Source organism: Neophocaena asiaeorientalis, unplaced genomic scaffold (genome assembly GCF_003031525.2).
Source record: "Neophocaena asiaeorientalis asiaeorientalis breed wild unplaced genomic scaffold, Neophocaena_asiaeorientalis_V1.1 scaffold348, whole genome shotgun sequence".
Lineage (NCBI taxonomy): Eukaryota > Metazoa > Chordata > Mammalia > Artiodactyla > Phocoenidae > Neophocaena > Neophocaena asiaeorientalis.
In genome coordinates this window covers 1,325,371-1,338,441 of record NW_020172672.1, presented here as the reverse complement: position 1 = coordinate 1,338,441, position 13,071 = coordinate 1,325,371, and the positions used below count along the sequence as shown (strand labels likewise).

The window sequence follows — 13,071 nt, the reverse complement described above, 5'->3', positions numbered from 1 at the left end:
TAAAATAAAAAGTTAAAAAAAAGTAAAAAAAAACACCCCACAAACACATGCATCTCTATACAGAAACTACATATATAGATATATATGAAAATAAATTAAAAGACCTGAAATGATAGGCTAGAAATCTATTAGCAGTAGTTACTTTTGGAGAGACAAGTAGATAGGAGTAAGACTGGGTGAAAGGGACTTTCACTTTTTTCTCTCTGTGTGATATGAAGAGTAAAAATTATAATGTATAATATACTATATGTACATATATATAATATATATATGATATAGTTTGAATTTTTACAATAAACATGTATCACTTTTACAAGTATAAAAACAACTAAAATGGGATAAGGGGAAGCAAAACAAAAAGACAGGCCATTTGATGAGCTAGACCTGGGGAGCCACCGCTGGCAAGAAGGGAGCCTTAGAAGATGAAGACTCATCCTTGGGAAGGAGTGTTCATGACGCTCCGCCCACTCTCCCCTTGCCACCAGCATCAGGGGGGCGGGTGATGGGGGTGGTCTTCTAGGACCCTGCCCACTGCCCCTCAAGATGAAGTGCACGCTGTGGCTGGGGACACGGATGGGCAGACGCTGACCAAGTCAGGGTCAGGACATGGCGTCTATGACCAGTACTTGGGACCCAGTGAGTGGAGGGCAGCTTCCAGTTGGTCATTTGGCTGGTTTTCCAAGACCCTCATGGACAAGGACAGTCAAAACAAGCGAGGCCTGGTGGAGACACTCCCAGCTTCCTCCTTCCAGCCTGAAAGTACTGGGATCCCAGAATGGGGGGCAAATGGGGAAACCAAGGCCCAGAAAGGTGGGGTAGCTACACACAGTCCCTTGGGTAACTGACAGGGCTGGGGTCTAGGTGTCCTAGCTCTTAGCGCGGTGCTCTTTGCACTGTGACCCACCTGATGTAGGTGAGGGCGTTGCCCTCAGGAAAGTTGTAGGGGTGTCGTTTCCTGAAGACGTGGCCCACCCGGCTGCAGGGCACGATCTCCAAGCTCCCACCGCACATCCACACCCGGAAGGAGAGCTCTGCAGAGACGGCAGCCATCAGGACGGGAAGGAGCCACTCGGCAAGTCCCCACGGAGTGAAGGTGGGAAGGAGCTGGCTTCCCTTGCCTTTGGTGTCTCCTTGGAGGCATATGCTGGTGTCAGAGCTCCTGGGCCTGTTTACACGGGGTGCACCCACTCCTTGCATGTGTTCCTGACTGCTTCCTCCATGCGTGTGCACGCACACATCCCACACACACACACCCTCCTCACACCCATCCCACACACACATACCCTCCACACACACATACCTGCTGGCATCTTTCTGGCTGGCCCAGACCTCCCTCACGGCCCTGGGGGTCTCCATTTACAGCTACCAGTGGCCCTACTGAGACATACTTCCTTTTGGTGGGGGTGTGATGCTGAACGAGCCTTCACAGATGACTGTGGTCCCTAGTAGCGCTGGGAGAGGCGAGCAGTGGCCATCCTGCCCCCCAGAAGGGGACGTCACAAGCTGCCTACTCTGTTTTCCACTCAACAATCCTCACTTCCGGCAAGGACCCACCTCGGCAGTTGGCTGAACCTCTTCTGATTTTCTACTTTCTTTCATTTTAACCCTGAAGTTGGACACCCTTTGACATTAAAACACCTCCCTCCTGTCCCAGAAAATCCATAGCCCTTGTTTTTTTGTTTTTAATTAAAAAAAAACAAAAACAAACGGAAAGACCATTTTTTTTCATGAGTTCCAGCCTTGGTTCCTCTTCCTACTCCCCAGGTGGCTGGTAAGGACACTTGTGGTCCCTGGCCAGGTCTGGGGGCTCTCATCTGGAGCGACTGCTCAGGGACCTCCCAGGGACTAGCAGAGTGGGGGGCGGAGGCGGCAGGGCTAAGGCCTACCTCCTGGCCAGCCTATGTGCACCCGGTGACTTCCCAGTGTGGTCCACGACTGGACGTTAGGCATACCTGGACCCGCACCCAGGGTTGGCTACGTTAATGGGCTTCCCTAGGTCTGCCTGCAAACTGCCAGGCCTCTGTCCCTTCTCCTGGTCAGAGCCCTGCAGCTGGTTCGGCAACTGAGATTTAGAACTGGGGACGGGAGATCTGCATTCTGGTACCATTTCTTCCAGATTAACTTTGTTATGTTAGTTAGGTCATTTCATCCCACATAGTCCATATTGTCCACATTACTATTACTTATTGTCATTTTTATCAACAATGGCAATGACAGGGAATTCCCTGGTGGTCCGGTGGTTAGGACGCTGCGCTTTCACTGCCAAGGGCACGGGCAGGTTCGATCCCTGGTCAGGAAACTAAGATCCCACAAGCTGCATGGCGCAGCCAAAAAAAAAAAACAACAGTGGCAACAACAAAAGCGGTAACCATCGTCCATTTACTGAGCACTCACTCCGTGCTCTTTATGGCTGATATCTAATTCTCACAGCTACCATGTGGCATGGGGTGTTATGATCCCCATGTTTTTGATAAGGACTGTGAAGCTCAAAGACGTTAAATGACCTCTCCAAGGTCACTCCATGCTCAGGTGCAGAACTGCAGTGTAAAGTTCACACTTTGTCCAGCAAGTCCCACTGTTTGAACCAGGTCATGATCTGTCAGAGGCCGTTGTAGAATCCCTTACACTCTAGTGGGGGGAGGCAGGAACTCAGTAAAAGAAGAAACCAAAATACAAGCAGACAAGAAAATGAGTAGAATACTTCCTCTGCGAAGCAGGTAGGAGACTGAAGCAGGTGAGTGGAGTTGGGGGTGAGGCTGCAGTTTTAATGAGGCTGATTAGGGATGTTCTCGATGAACGGGGTGGGGGGTGGGGGACATTTGAGCCGAGGCTGAAGGAGGTGAGGAAGAGGCACGTGACTCTTAGGAGTGAGCGTTCCGGGCAGAGGGACAAGCAAGGGCACAGAGCTATAGAGGTAAGAGCACAGCAGGCAGGAGAGGAGCGAGGTGCGTGGAGGGCAGGAGGGGCTGAGGGCGGAGCTGGCGGTGTGTGCTTGTGGGGGAAGGGCAGATGGTGTAAGGACTTCCGGGTTTTGCTCTGAGTGATGCGGGAGCCCTTGCAGGGTCTTGAGCAGCTGAGTAACATGATCTGACTACCTTTTAAAAGGATCCCTAATGAGAATCCCAAGGTTTTCACGTTTGCCACCCTCACTCAAGGTGGCCTCTGGGTTCTGGCGTTTGGCTCTCTCAGGGGAAACAGAAACGAGTCTGGGTTTGGGCATCTCCCTTCCTACCCGCGTCCCCTGCATCGGCAGGCGGACTCTCAACCACTGCGCCACCAGCGAAGCCCCGAATGAACAGTTCTGAAAGGCCCAAACCCATCAGTGACGAGAGTCTCCTGGCTCAAAACTAGTCCCAGCAGCTGAACGTCTGAGTACCACGGCTAGCCTAGGAATTTCTTTGAATTTTTTCGAAGAAACAAAACCCTCCCTAGAACCACTGTGTGGTTCACCTTTCAATTCCCCAATCACTGAGCCCTGGCCTCAGGCAGAGTTTGAAGTTAGCTATTTGATCTTTCACTTGTTTCTCCATCAGGCCCCAGCCTTAAAAAAAAAAGGAAGGAAGGAGAAAAGAAAAAGGCCTCTGGAAGCAGCAGAGACCATTAGTTTCCCAGCCCTCTGAATCTTTACAGGAAACTGGATTTGCCAAAGCTCCCTTCAGGCTGAGATGGAGAACACAAAAGAGGTCACTTAGGCCCAAAATACATAAAAGGAGGTCAGAATGGAAGGGTCACTGCACCCCAGTTCCCAGAATTTACTCCTCTGAATGCCTGCCTGGAAACGGTTTCCAAGCGTTAAGTTACAAAGGGGAGAAAATCCCACGCCTGTTTCCACTCCGGCTAGTCCTGAGTTGGAGCCCCACTGCCCATCTGCCCCACTGCCCTAGTCAGAGAGGGAAGAAAGACCTGGTCCTTGCCTCCCAGAAACACAGACTCTGACTTGGATCACACCTCACAACACTTAAGTGGCTCCTGTAAAGGCACTACCTACACCTGTCAGACGTGGAGTTTCCCAGCTGAGATCTGGAAGGCGGCGTCTACCTCAGTTTGCCCATCTGTCAGATGGGTGAGATACCACCAGCCCTATTTACTTTGCAAAAAACCTGGTCAGGATGAAAAAGGAAGCAGTGGGAAAGGGCTCTGCAAAGGACTGACTGGGTCCACTGCCAGAGCAAGGACAGGCCTTTGTGTTTCACAAGCCTCAAGGTACCTGCCCCCACAAACCCTGGCCCACTCCTGGATCCCTGGGATCGATCGCCACCCTCCTCCACCACGCTCCTCATCTGGGAGGCTGCCTGTGTGGGCTGCACCCCTGGGCTTCCTTCCTATGTGAGGAAGTTCAGCCAGCAGGTCGGGGGAGAGTGAGGGCGGGTGTTTATCCCCTGACACCTTCCACCTGGCACAGTGGACTGGCTGCAGGCGCCCCAAGACCACAGCTACTGTCGGGGAGCACTCCCTCCCTGTCTTTCAGACCTGAGGGTGGCTACACCTCCCAGCAGTCACCAGCCCAGCCCTACCCTGGCCCTTGTGGTTCCCTGTAACTTACCCACGCCGTGTAAATAGGCCCTTTTATAAACCCCCCTTAAATTACCCACATCAGATGTTCCATCTGTACCCAGCCTTTATCTCACCTGAACCTCACCAGCGACCCTGGGGGTTCACTGGCTCTTCCCTTTCCTTGTGGGGCTAAAGGGTTCCTATGGCCTCATAATAATAATAATGGCTGCCAACATCTTCACCCCCCTCATCTCACTTAGTACTTACAACAGCCTCTTGGGGAAACTGAGGCTCAGGGAGGCTTTCACTTGCCCAGGGCCAAACAATTTATAGGTGGTAGGGCCAGGCTTTGCAGCCAGGCCATCTGACCCCATTGCTTACGTTTAACCGCCACCCCCTACTGCACACACCACCCCCAGCCTTTCTTGTAGGGAAGCAGCCATGTGCTTCCTCCATACACGTGTCTAGCCATGTGGCCACAGGTTCTCTCTGACCACCTAATCTCTTTGTTGACTAGCTGTGTGGCTCTGGACAAATTACTCAACCTCTCTGTGCCTCGGTCTCTTTACCAGCAGAATGGAGATATAATAGTACTTACTTCAGAGATTCAGTGTGAGGATTTAAGGAGTCAATATGTGTAACATCCTTAGGGCCTCACATATAGAAAACACTCAACCCAGGTTACCCGTTATTACTATTGTGGTTATTTCCCGACTTACCAAAATTCTCCCCCCCCCAGATGTCCATCTGGGCATCATACTTTCCCAAGTGGTTAAACCAAGACTTGTCAATCACGAAGATTCCTCCAGCTATGACAGGCGTCCTGGGAGCAAGGAGAGGAAAGAGGCAACACGTGAGCTGGAAAATCTGAACCCCTCTAGATGGCCCCAGGGCCCACGCCATTTGCCCTAGCATCCCCCACTTGCAGAGTCACTGGGGTCGGATATCTGGCCCGCTTGCTGGCCTCTGGCCTCTCTCTCCCCAGGACCCAGAACAGAGTTAGCCCTTGGATCGTGCACCCCTAGGAGCCCTGGCAACTGAAATGGCCCTCCCAGGAGCCTCCAAAGCCCCTGACTCAGGGAAGGAAGGGGTCTCTCCAGAGCCCACAGCAGTCCTGACCTTATGGGCTTGGTGGGGTCTGTCCGGGCAATCTTCTGCTCCAGAGGGATCTGCTCCCACTTGAAATGCAGGCTCCAGTCAAATCCTAAGGGCCAGACTAAGGTGAGGATGGGGCTCGGGGGCTCTTGTCCCCTCACTCCACCACCCCCGAGAGTCTCCCTTGACCAGAACCCAGCTTGTAGAGGGCCCTGGGCAATTCACGTACTCATTCCTTCATTCAGAACGAGACAGGTCCCTGTCCTCATGGAGTTTCAATCTACTGGGTAAGACAAAGACTTACAAAGATAAATCAGTAAATGGATAATATGTCAGTTGGGGTTGAAAAGTGCTAAAAATCAAAAAGAAAGAAAAGAAAGTTGGGGTACCCATGCTATTCTAGTAAGGGGAGCCAGGAAAGGCTCTCTGAGGAGGTAACCTTTGAGTAGAGACCTGAATGAAGAACTGATCCATGCAGACATGTAGGGAAAGGGAATTCCAGGTGGGGGAACAGCAAGTGCAAAGGCCCTGAGGTGATTTCCCTAAGGAGAAATGCCTGGCTCCCTTCAGAATCCCACTCAGCCTCAACATCTAACTAACAACTGTGTCCATTTATTGGAAATCTGAGCCCCAAATAGGAAATCCACTCTCGCATTAGCTCCTGGCAACAGATTCTCTGGAGCAGCCTGCCCGATAGAACTTGCTGCAATGACGGAAATGTCCTATATCTGCACTGTCCAACATGGTAGACACTAGTCACATGTGGTTATTGAGCACTTGAAATGCTGCTAGGGCAACTTAGGAGCTGAGTTTTGAATTTTACTTAATTTTAATTAATTTATATTTACGTAGCCCAAAGTGGCTATTATCTACTGTATTGGACAGCACAGTTCTAAAGTCTAGACCAGAGCTGCCCAAAAGAAATACAATGCAAGCCGGAGACGCAAGCCACACATGCAATTTAAATTTTTCCAGTAGCCATGTCAAAAAGTAAGAAGAACATATGAGATTAATTTGAATAATGTATTTTTAATGCAATATATCCAAAGTACCATCATTTCAATCATTATCATTGATGATCATATTCATAATCAATACAAAAAATTATTAATGAGCTATTTTATATTCTTTCATACTAAGTTCAAAACCTGGTGTGTATTTTTTCTTACAGCATATCTCAGTTCAGACTGGTCACATTTCAAGAGCTCAATAGCCAAATGTGGCTAATAACTACCATATTCGGCCAGCTCTAGACCGTTTCCAGGCGTACAGGTCAGGAAGCCGTGCAAAGTTGAGGGCTCCCCCTTCCTCACCCCCAAGACGACAGCAGTCATATCACGTTATTCTACCAGGACTTGTGGCAACGGTCCCCGGGGCTGGCAGTATTTGAGAAGCATGTGTCCAAGTTCGGGGGGAGGGAAAGATCAGAGACTAGCTTGGCTCTGTGCCTGACTGTGCCAGGAGCCTGCAACTGCCAACCCTGGCCCTTCGTCCCCAACCCCATGGCTCTACACAATCCCCTTTCGTCTTCTAGAGGTAAAGGGGGTGGGGGCGTGAGACGCTCTGGCACAGTTGGGAAGAAGAGCACCAAGCCAGGGCTTTTGCCTGCCCTCACCTGCCTCCTTTCAGGTCTAGAGCCCCTCCCCTGGGAGCCGGACCCACCTCCCCGAAGGTCAGCAGATGCAGCAAGGTAGGCAAAATTATCCAGACTGATGACATCAATGATGGGGCTCACCACGCGGGTGTGATCCTAGGAGAGGACACATGAGATGGCGTGAGGCCAGGGACTCTGTGAATAAAGGCCCAACTGCCTGCTCTGGGAAGAAGTTCTCTTCGAGGCATTGGGCACTCAGCAGCACCTCCTGCAGGACACGTTAGGCTCCCAGGAGCTGTCCTGCATCACCACATCTAGGCTCCTGGAAGGTCCCTCTTGGGTCTCATGGGCACGACGCTCTCCCAGCCTCTTCCTCTCACATCATGTTGAACCCTGCCAGGATCTCACCTCCTCAGTAAAGCCCTCCCTGATTGCTGCAGGCTGAGGACCTCTTCCTCTTTTAAACTGCTCTCACAGTTATAGACCAGACAATTCCTGGGACAGTGAGTCAGATGCTGCCTGATGTGGATCTTCTGTTGCTGGTGTGAACTGTTGTTTTACTAATTGTCGTCCATCTTTGTACATGTTGAGGTTGAGTCTTCCCAACTGGACAACCGGCAGCTTAAGGGCAGGGACGCTGCAGGCTCTGTGTAACCTGGGTGGCACTCCTCTCATGCCACATCCACTTCAAAGTCAGACTCACGCTCCCTTCATCATCTCCCAGACACAAATCCACCTCCAAAACATTGGTGGGTAATATGCCAACTTTACTAAAGGCTTTTTTTCTGGGGGTGAGGGGTGGGGGGATAGTGGTCGTGGTGGATTCTATCATATACCACGTGCAAAACTTAATTGCCCTCCATCAGCAGGATGTCTGTTCTCTTCTTTTCTCCCTCCATGGAGGGACATGGAACAGGGCTTCTTCTTCCTCCTCTCTCTGTATTCTGTGCTGACCCTCAAAATCCTCTTGTCTGCAACTTGGAATCCAGCTCTGCCCCTCAGTTCACACTCCGTCTCAGGACGACAAAAATGTGGGATGTGGCGGATCAGGGGAGACCATCCACGGTCTCCCACAGTGTTCTATGGGGGCCTCACCTTATCGTTTTTATAGACTTTTTGTGTTGAGATTTAATTCACATTTTTATAACAATTTTATTAGATATAATTGATATACCATAAAATTCGCCATTTTAAAGTGTACAATTCAGTGGTTTGTAGTATATTCACAAGGTTGTGGCACCGTCACCACTCTCTAATTTCAAAACATTTTCAGCACCCCAGTAAGAAACCCTGTACCATTAGCAGTCACTCCCCATACCCCGCTCCCTCCAGCCCCTGACAACCACTAATCCCCTTTGTATTTCTATGGATTTATTTATTCTGGACATTTCATATAAATGGAATCATATACTATGCAGTTTTTGTTACTGGCTTCTTTCACTTAGCATAAGGTTTTCAAAGTTCATCCATATTGTAACATGTATCATTACTTCATTGTTTCTATGGCTGAAAAGTATTCCAGTGTATGGATATATCACATTCTGTTTATCCATTCACGGTTGATAGACATTTTGCTGTTTCCATGTTTCAGCTATTCTGAATAACACTGCTCTGAACACTCAGACACAAGTTTTTGTGTGAGGTATGTTTTCATTTCTCTTGAGTATATACCTAGCAGTGGAATTGCTGGGTCATATGGTAACTCTATGTTTAAACTTTTGAGGAAGTGCCAGACTGTTTTCCAAAGTGGAGAACAGCACCATTTGACATGCTCCCCATCAATGTATAAAGACTCCTATTTATCTACATCCTCACCAGCACTTGTACTGTCCATCCTTTTGATTATAACCATCCTGTAGGTATCAAGTGGTACCTCATTGTGGTTTTGACTTGCATTTCCCTAATGACTTAATGTTGAGCATCTTTTCATGCACTGGTTGACCATTTGTCTATTTTCCATTGTGGTGCGTGGGCTTCTCAATGCGGTGGCTTCTCTTGTTGCGGAGCATGGGCTCTAGGCGCCCGGGCTTCAGTAGTTGTGGCACTCAGGCTCAGTCGTTGTGGCTCGCGAGCTCTAGAGCGCAGGCTCAGAAGTTGTGGCACATGGGCTTAGTTGTTCCGTGGCCTGTGGGATCTTCCCAGACAAGGGCTCGAACCCGTGTCCTCTGCATTGGCAGGTGGATTCTTAACCACTGTGCCGCCAGGGAAGCCCTTTTCTCATTTTTAAATTGGGTTATTTGTCTTTTATGGTTGAGTTGAAATCACCTCATCCTATGTTCCATATGTCCAAATCCTCCCCATTCTAGAGAACAGCAGGCACATGGGAGGGCCCCCCCTGCTTGAGAACACCATCCTCTCCTCCCTCCTTCTCAGGCTTCCCAGCCTGACTCACCCTCACTCATCACTCCCTCAGGAGGAAAACAACACCACCCATTCATAGTAGGAGCTTTGTGGCTCACCCAGGCTTTCAGCCAATTTAATTCTCACCACAACCCAGTCAGACAAATATTACAATTATCCCTGTTTTCAGATGAGAAAGCTCAATGAGGTGAAGTTACTCAGGAGGGAGCAGACCATTTAGGCTTCCTACTCTGCCTGCCCAACTCCAGAGACCGTTCATCATCCCCCCTCATGCCAAGAACATGTGGGCACGTCCAGAGCTCCCCCAGGGACAGACAGACTTACCTCCTTCACCCGCTGCAGCATGGGCTGCAGCCACTCGGTGTTCACTTCGCAGTGGCTGTCCAGAAAGGTGAGGACAGCAGCTGTGGCCGCATCTGCCCCGCGAACTCGGGACCGGATCAGCCCTGCAATGGGAAGGGACAAAGGATGGTGCTGGGACTGAGCCAATCTGCTCATCCGTCCCCCCGAAGTCTCAGGGCTCTCCGCCCCTTAGGGCTGAGGTTTCCTCTGAGTTATTGTGATTTAACTTTACTTCGTATTTCTTGATTTCTTCCCTCCCTCTTTTTCTTTCTCTCACCCATCCATCAACCATCATTACTCCAAGGTTATTCTCTGAGTGCCCTCTGCATGCCAGACACTGGACTCTGGGGACACACTGATGAACAGTCAGAGTTTAGTGAACAGAAGTTGCAATATAGTGTGGTTTGGTACCAAAGGAGAGCCAGAAACCACCACTCAGGAACCTCAGGGTGGTCCCCTCCAGCTGCATAGAGGATACTCTATGACATGCAGAGAGTCTTCTAGACTAAGACAAGCTGGAGTTAGTATGCCAGCCCCTTCACTAACTGTAGCATATTATTTAACCTCTCTGAGCCTTAGTTTTCTTATCCAGAAGATTCAGAGAGAGTAATCCCTGCCTCCTGGGGACAGTGCGTGGTGTCCAGGAAGCCGACACGAGCAGAGATTCTACTCTGCTTCCACCTCATTCCCCAGTCTCCTCGAAGGCTCGTCAACTGTCAAAAAATGGCCTCGCTTTTGGCAGCACCCTGGTCGGAGCTGGGGACTTGCCTGATCAGGAGGGAGGAGACCCAGATGGTCCTGCCCCTGACAGAGCAGCCACTGGTGTGGGGAGATTTCCCTGGCCACACCTCTGCCCGGCACTCTACTGCCCCATCCTTCTACTCCATAGGGAGCTGTAAAGCACCTAATCATAAATGTACATCTATGTTGGGTAAAACCCCAGGGAACAGCATACTCCAGGCCTAAAGGCACCTGCAACCCAGGGCTTGGGAGAGATCTCTCTCCGGCCTCTTCCATTCCAGTTTGAAGGTCCCTTCGGCCTGACTGGACTTTCTTAAATACACCCATCACATCTCTTTCTTTCCTTCCTTCCTTTCTTTCTTTCCTCCTTCCTTCCTTTCTTTCTTTTTTTCTTTCCTCCCTCCCTCCCTCCCTCCCTCCTCCCTTCCTTCCTTCCTTCCTTCCCTTCTTCCTCTCTCTCTCCCTCTCTTTTTCTCTCTCTCTCCCTCTCTCACCTTCAGTGGCTCCCTATTCTCTGCTTTATCAAGTCTAAATGACCCCCGTCATCTATCCTCACCCCACTCATTCCTCGTGCTGACCAGGCCCAATTCTCCCAGGAAGGGGAGACTAAGTAGATCGAGGTTAAGAGGCTGGGCTCTGGGTGGGCCCCCTGCCCCGGGGTGGAATCCTGGTTCCTTTATTCATCACTCCAGGCAAATTACTGAACCTTCTTAAACCCCAGTTTCTTCATTTGCAAAACAGAATGATGGGCTGTTATGAGGACTGAACGTGAGAATGTGGGCAGAGTGAATGCTACAGGGTGAGAATGCAGGAAACGTAGGGAGACTGTTAGTACTTCCTGTACCCAGGCCGGACTGACGCCTTTGCCTGCAGAGTCTCCGGGCCTGGAACGCCCTCCCTTGTGCCCTATTCATCTGTCTCACAACCCCTTCACCCAATCCAGGCGCCCTCTCCGATCATTCCCCTCTCCTCCATCTCCTTTCTACCCCATATAATTATAACCAGCCTCAGCTCCATAATAAGCTCTCCGAGGGCAGGGACCATATTTATACTTCTTTTGTGTCCCCTAGAGTGCCGTGTACAACCCTATACTGTAGTCGGTGCTCCAAAACACCTCTTGATTGCAAGTGAGGTCACATCTGCTTTATGCTGCCCTGTGGTTTTCTCAAAGCATTTAATCCTTACAATAACTGTGCAGGACAGAAAGGGTACTATTATTATTCCCATTTCTCACGAGAGACAACGAAGGCAGCCGGAAGTAGAGCTACTTACCTACAGCCATACTGTGATAGGGGCTGACCCAAGATAGCAAGAGGGTCTTTCCCCAGACCTTGGTCCTGGCCACCAGGAATGCAGCAGGACCACACTGGCTTGGTATGACATGGCGCCAAAAGGGAGCGGGGAGGTGCAGAAGTCTAGATCAAAAGAGCTCTGCGGTGGCACCTCGGGTCCAAGAACTTACCTTCCCGCCGGTCGTTGCGCAGGCATTTGACCTTGGTGATCCTGGTCAGGAGAAGACAGTCTTCAGCTGAGGGTGGAGAGAAAGAAGCAAGCTCATTCAGATATTGACGTCAGACCACACGTGGTTCGACCACTACTGGAACTTCCCAGGAGCTTCTCCAGACCAGGCCCAGGGGAAGGCGAGGCATGGAGGAGAGTGGTCATCTCCACAGGCCAAAGGATTGCCCTGTCCTCCACTCCCCAGCCAGACTGAGGACTGCCTGTACTTGTGGCATTACCCGCCAGGGGGCACCAGAGAGCGCCAGCACTGTCACCAGTCCAATAGCCTCGGCGCTAGATTGCGGGGACAATATTCTGCACACGGCAGTTGTGATAATGAAGGATGCTTCATTTTAATTTTTTTTTTAATGTCATCTCACTGGTGTCCCATCAAAGCAACACCACTCCTTTTGCACCAGGGAGCAGAGCCAGGGAGGGCACCTAGAAAAGACTGAAGATCCCCGCGGGGAGCAGAGGTCAGCCCGTGATGGCCAGAACAACCTCAAGAGTGCTTCCCTTGGCATTCTGGGGAAATGGGGTGTGAAGGGGTGCGAGAAAAGAAGGTGCACACTTACGATCTGAACTGAAGTCATCCACTAGAATGATCTCCTGGATCAGGCTGGCAGGAGTCCTGTTCAGGACGCTGGGAGAGTGACGGGGACAGAGGAGCCCAGATTTAGGGGCCACCTTCTACTTCCTTCTTCCCGCCATGGGTTCCCCCACCGCCCACCTCGGAAGCCAGCACACTGGCCACGGGCAGCTGCTAGCAAACCTTCTGGGCCCTGGTCAATGGCTGAGGGGCAGTGTGTTCCTCAGGCTCCTCCAAGACCCAGCCGACCCTGCTGCCTGGACCCTCAGGTACTTGGGACCCACCCCAGATGGGGGGTAGGGACTGCCCTAGTTTAGCTGTTGAGGCAGGACCTTAGCCGCTCTGGCTACCTGGG

The 13,071-nt window shown here is 50.8% G+C and overlaps 1 protein-coding gene across 1 annotated transcript in view; it reads right to left on the bottom strand.

Annotated features, from left to right (window-relative positions):
- The window catches only part of GALNT16 (polypeptide N-acetylgalactosaminyltransferase 16), a 95,398-nt gene that overhangs the window by 13,437 nt on the left and 68,890 nt on the right, over positions 1-13,071 (bottom strand). Inside the window, exons 4-10 of the mRNA XM_024739659.1 lie at positions 12,703-12,770; positions 12,090-12,155; positions 9,869-9,990; positions 7,252-7,339; positions 5,614-5,698; positions 5,214-5,317; positions 905-1,031 (exon numbers count right to left, since the gene is read on the bottom strand). Coding sequence (XP_024595427.1) covers positions 905-1,031; positions 5,214-5,317; positions 5,614-5,698; positions 7,252-7,339; positions 9,869-9,990; positions 12,090-12,155; positions 12,703-12,770 — 660 coding nt within the window. The remainder of the gene's footprint in view (positions 1-904; positions 1,032-5,213; positions 5,318-5,613; positions 5,699-7,251; positions 7,340-9,868; positions 9,991-12,089; positions 12,156-12,702; positions 12,771-13,071) is intronic.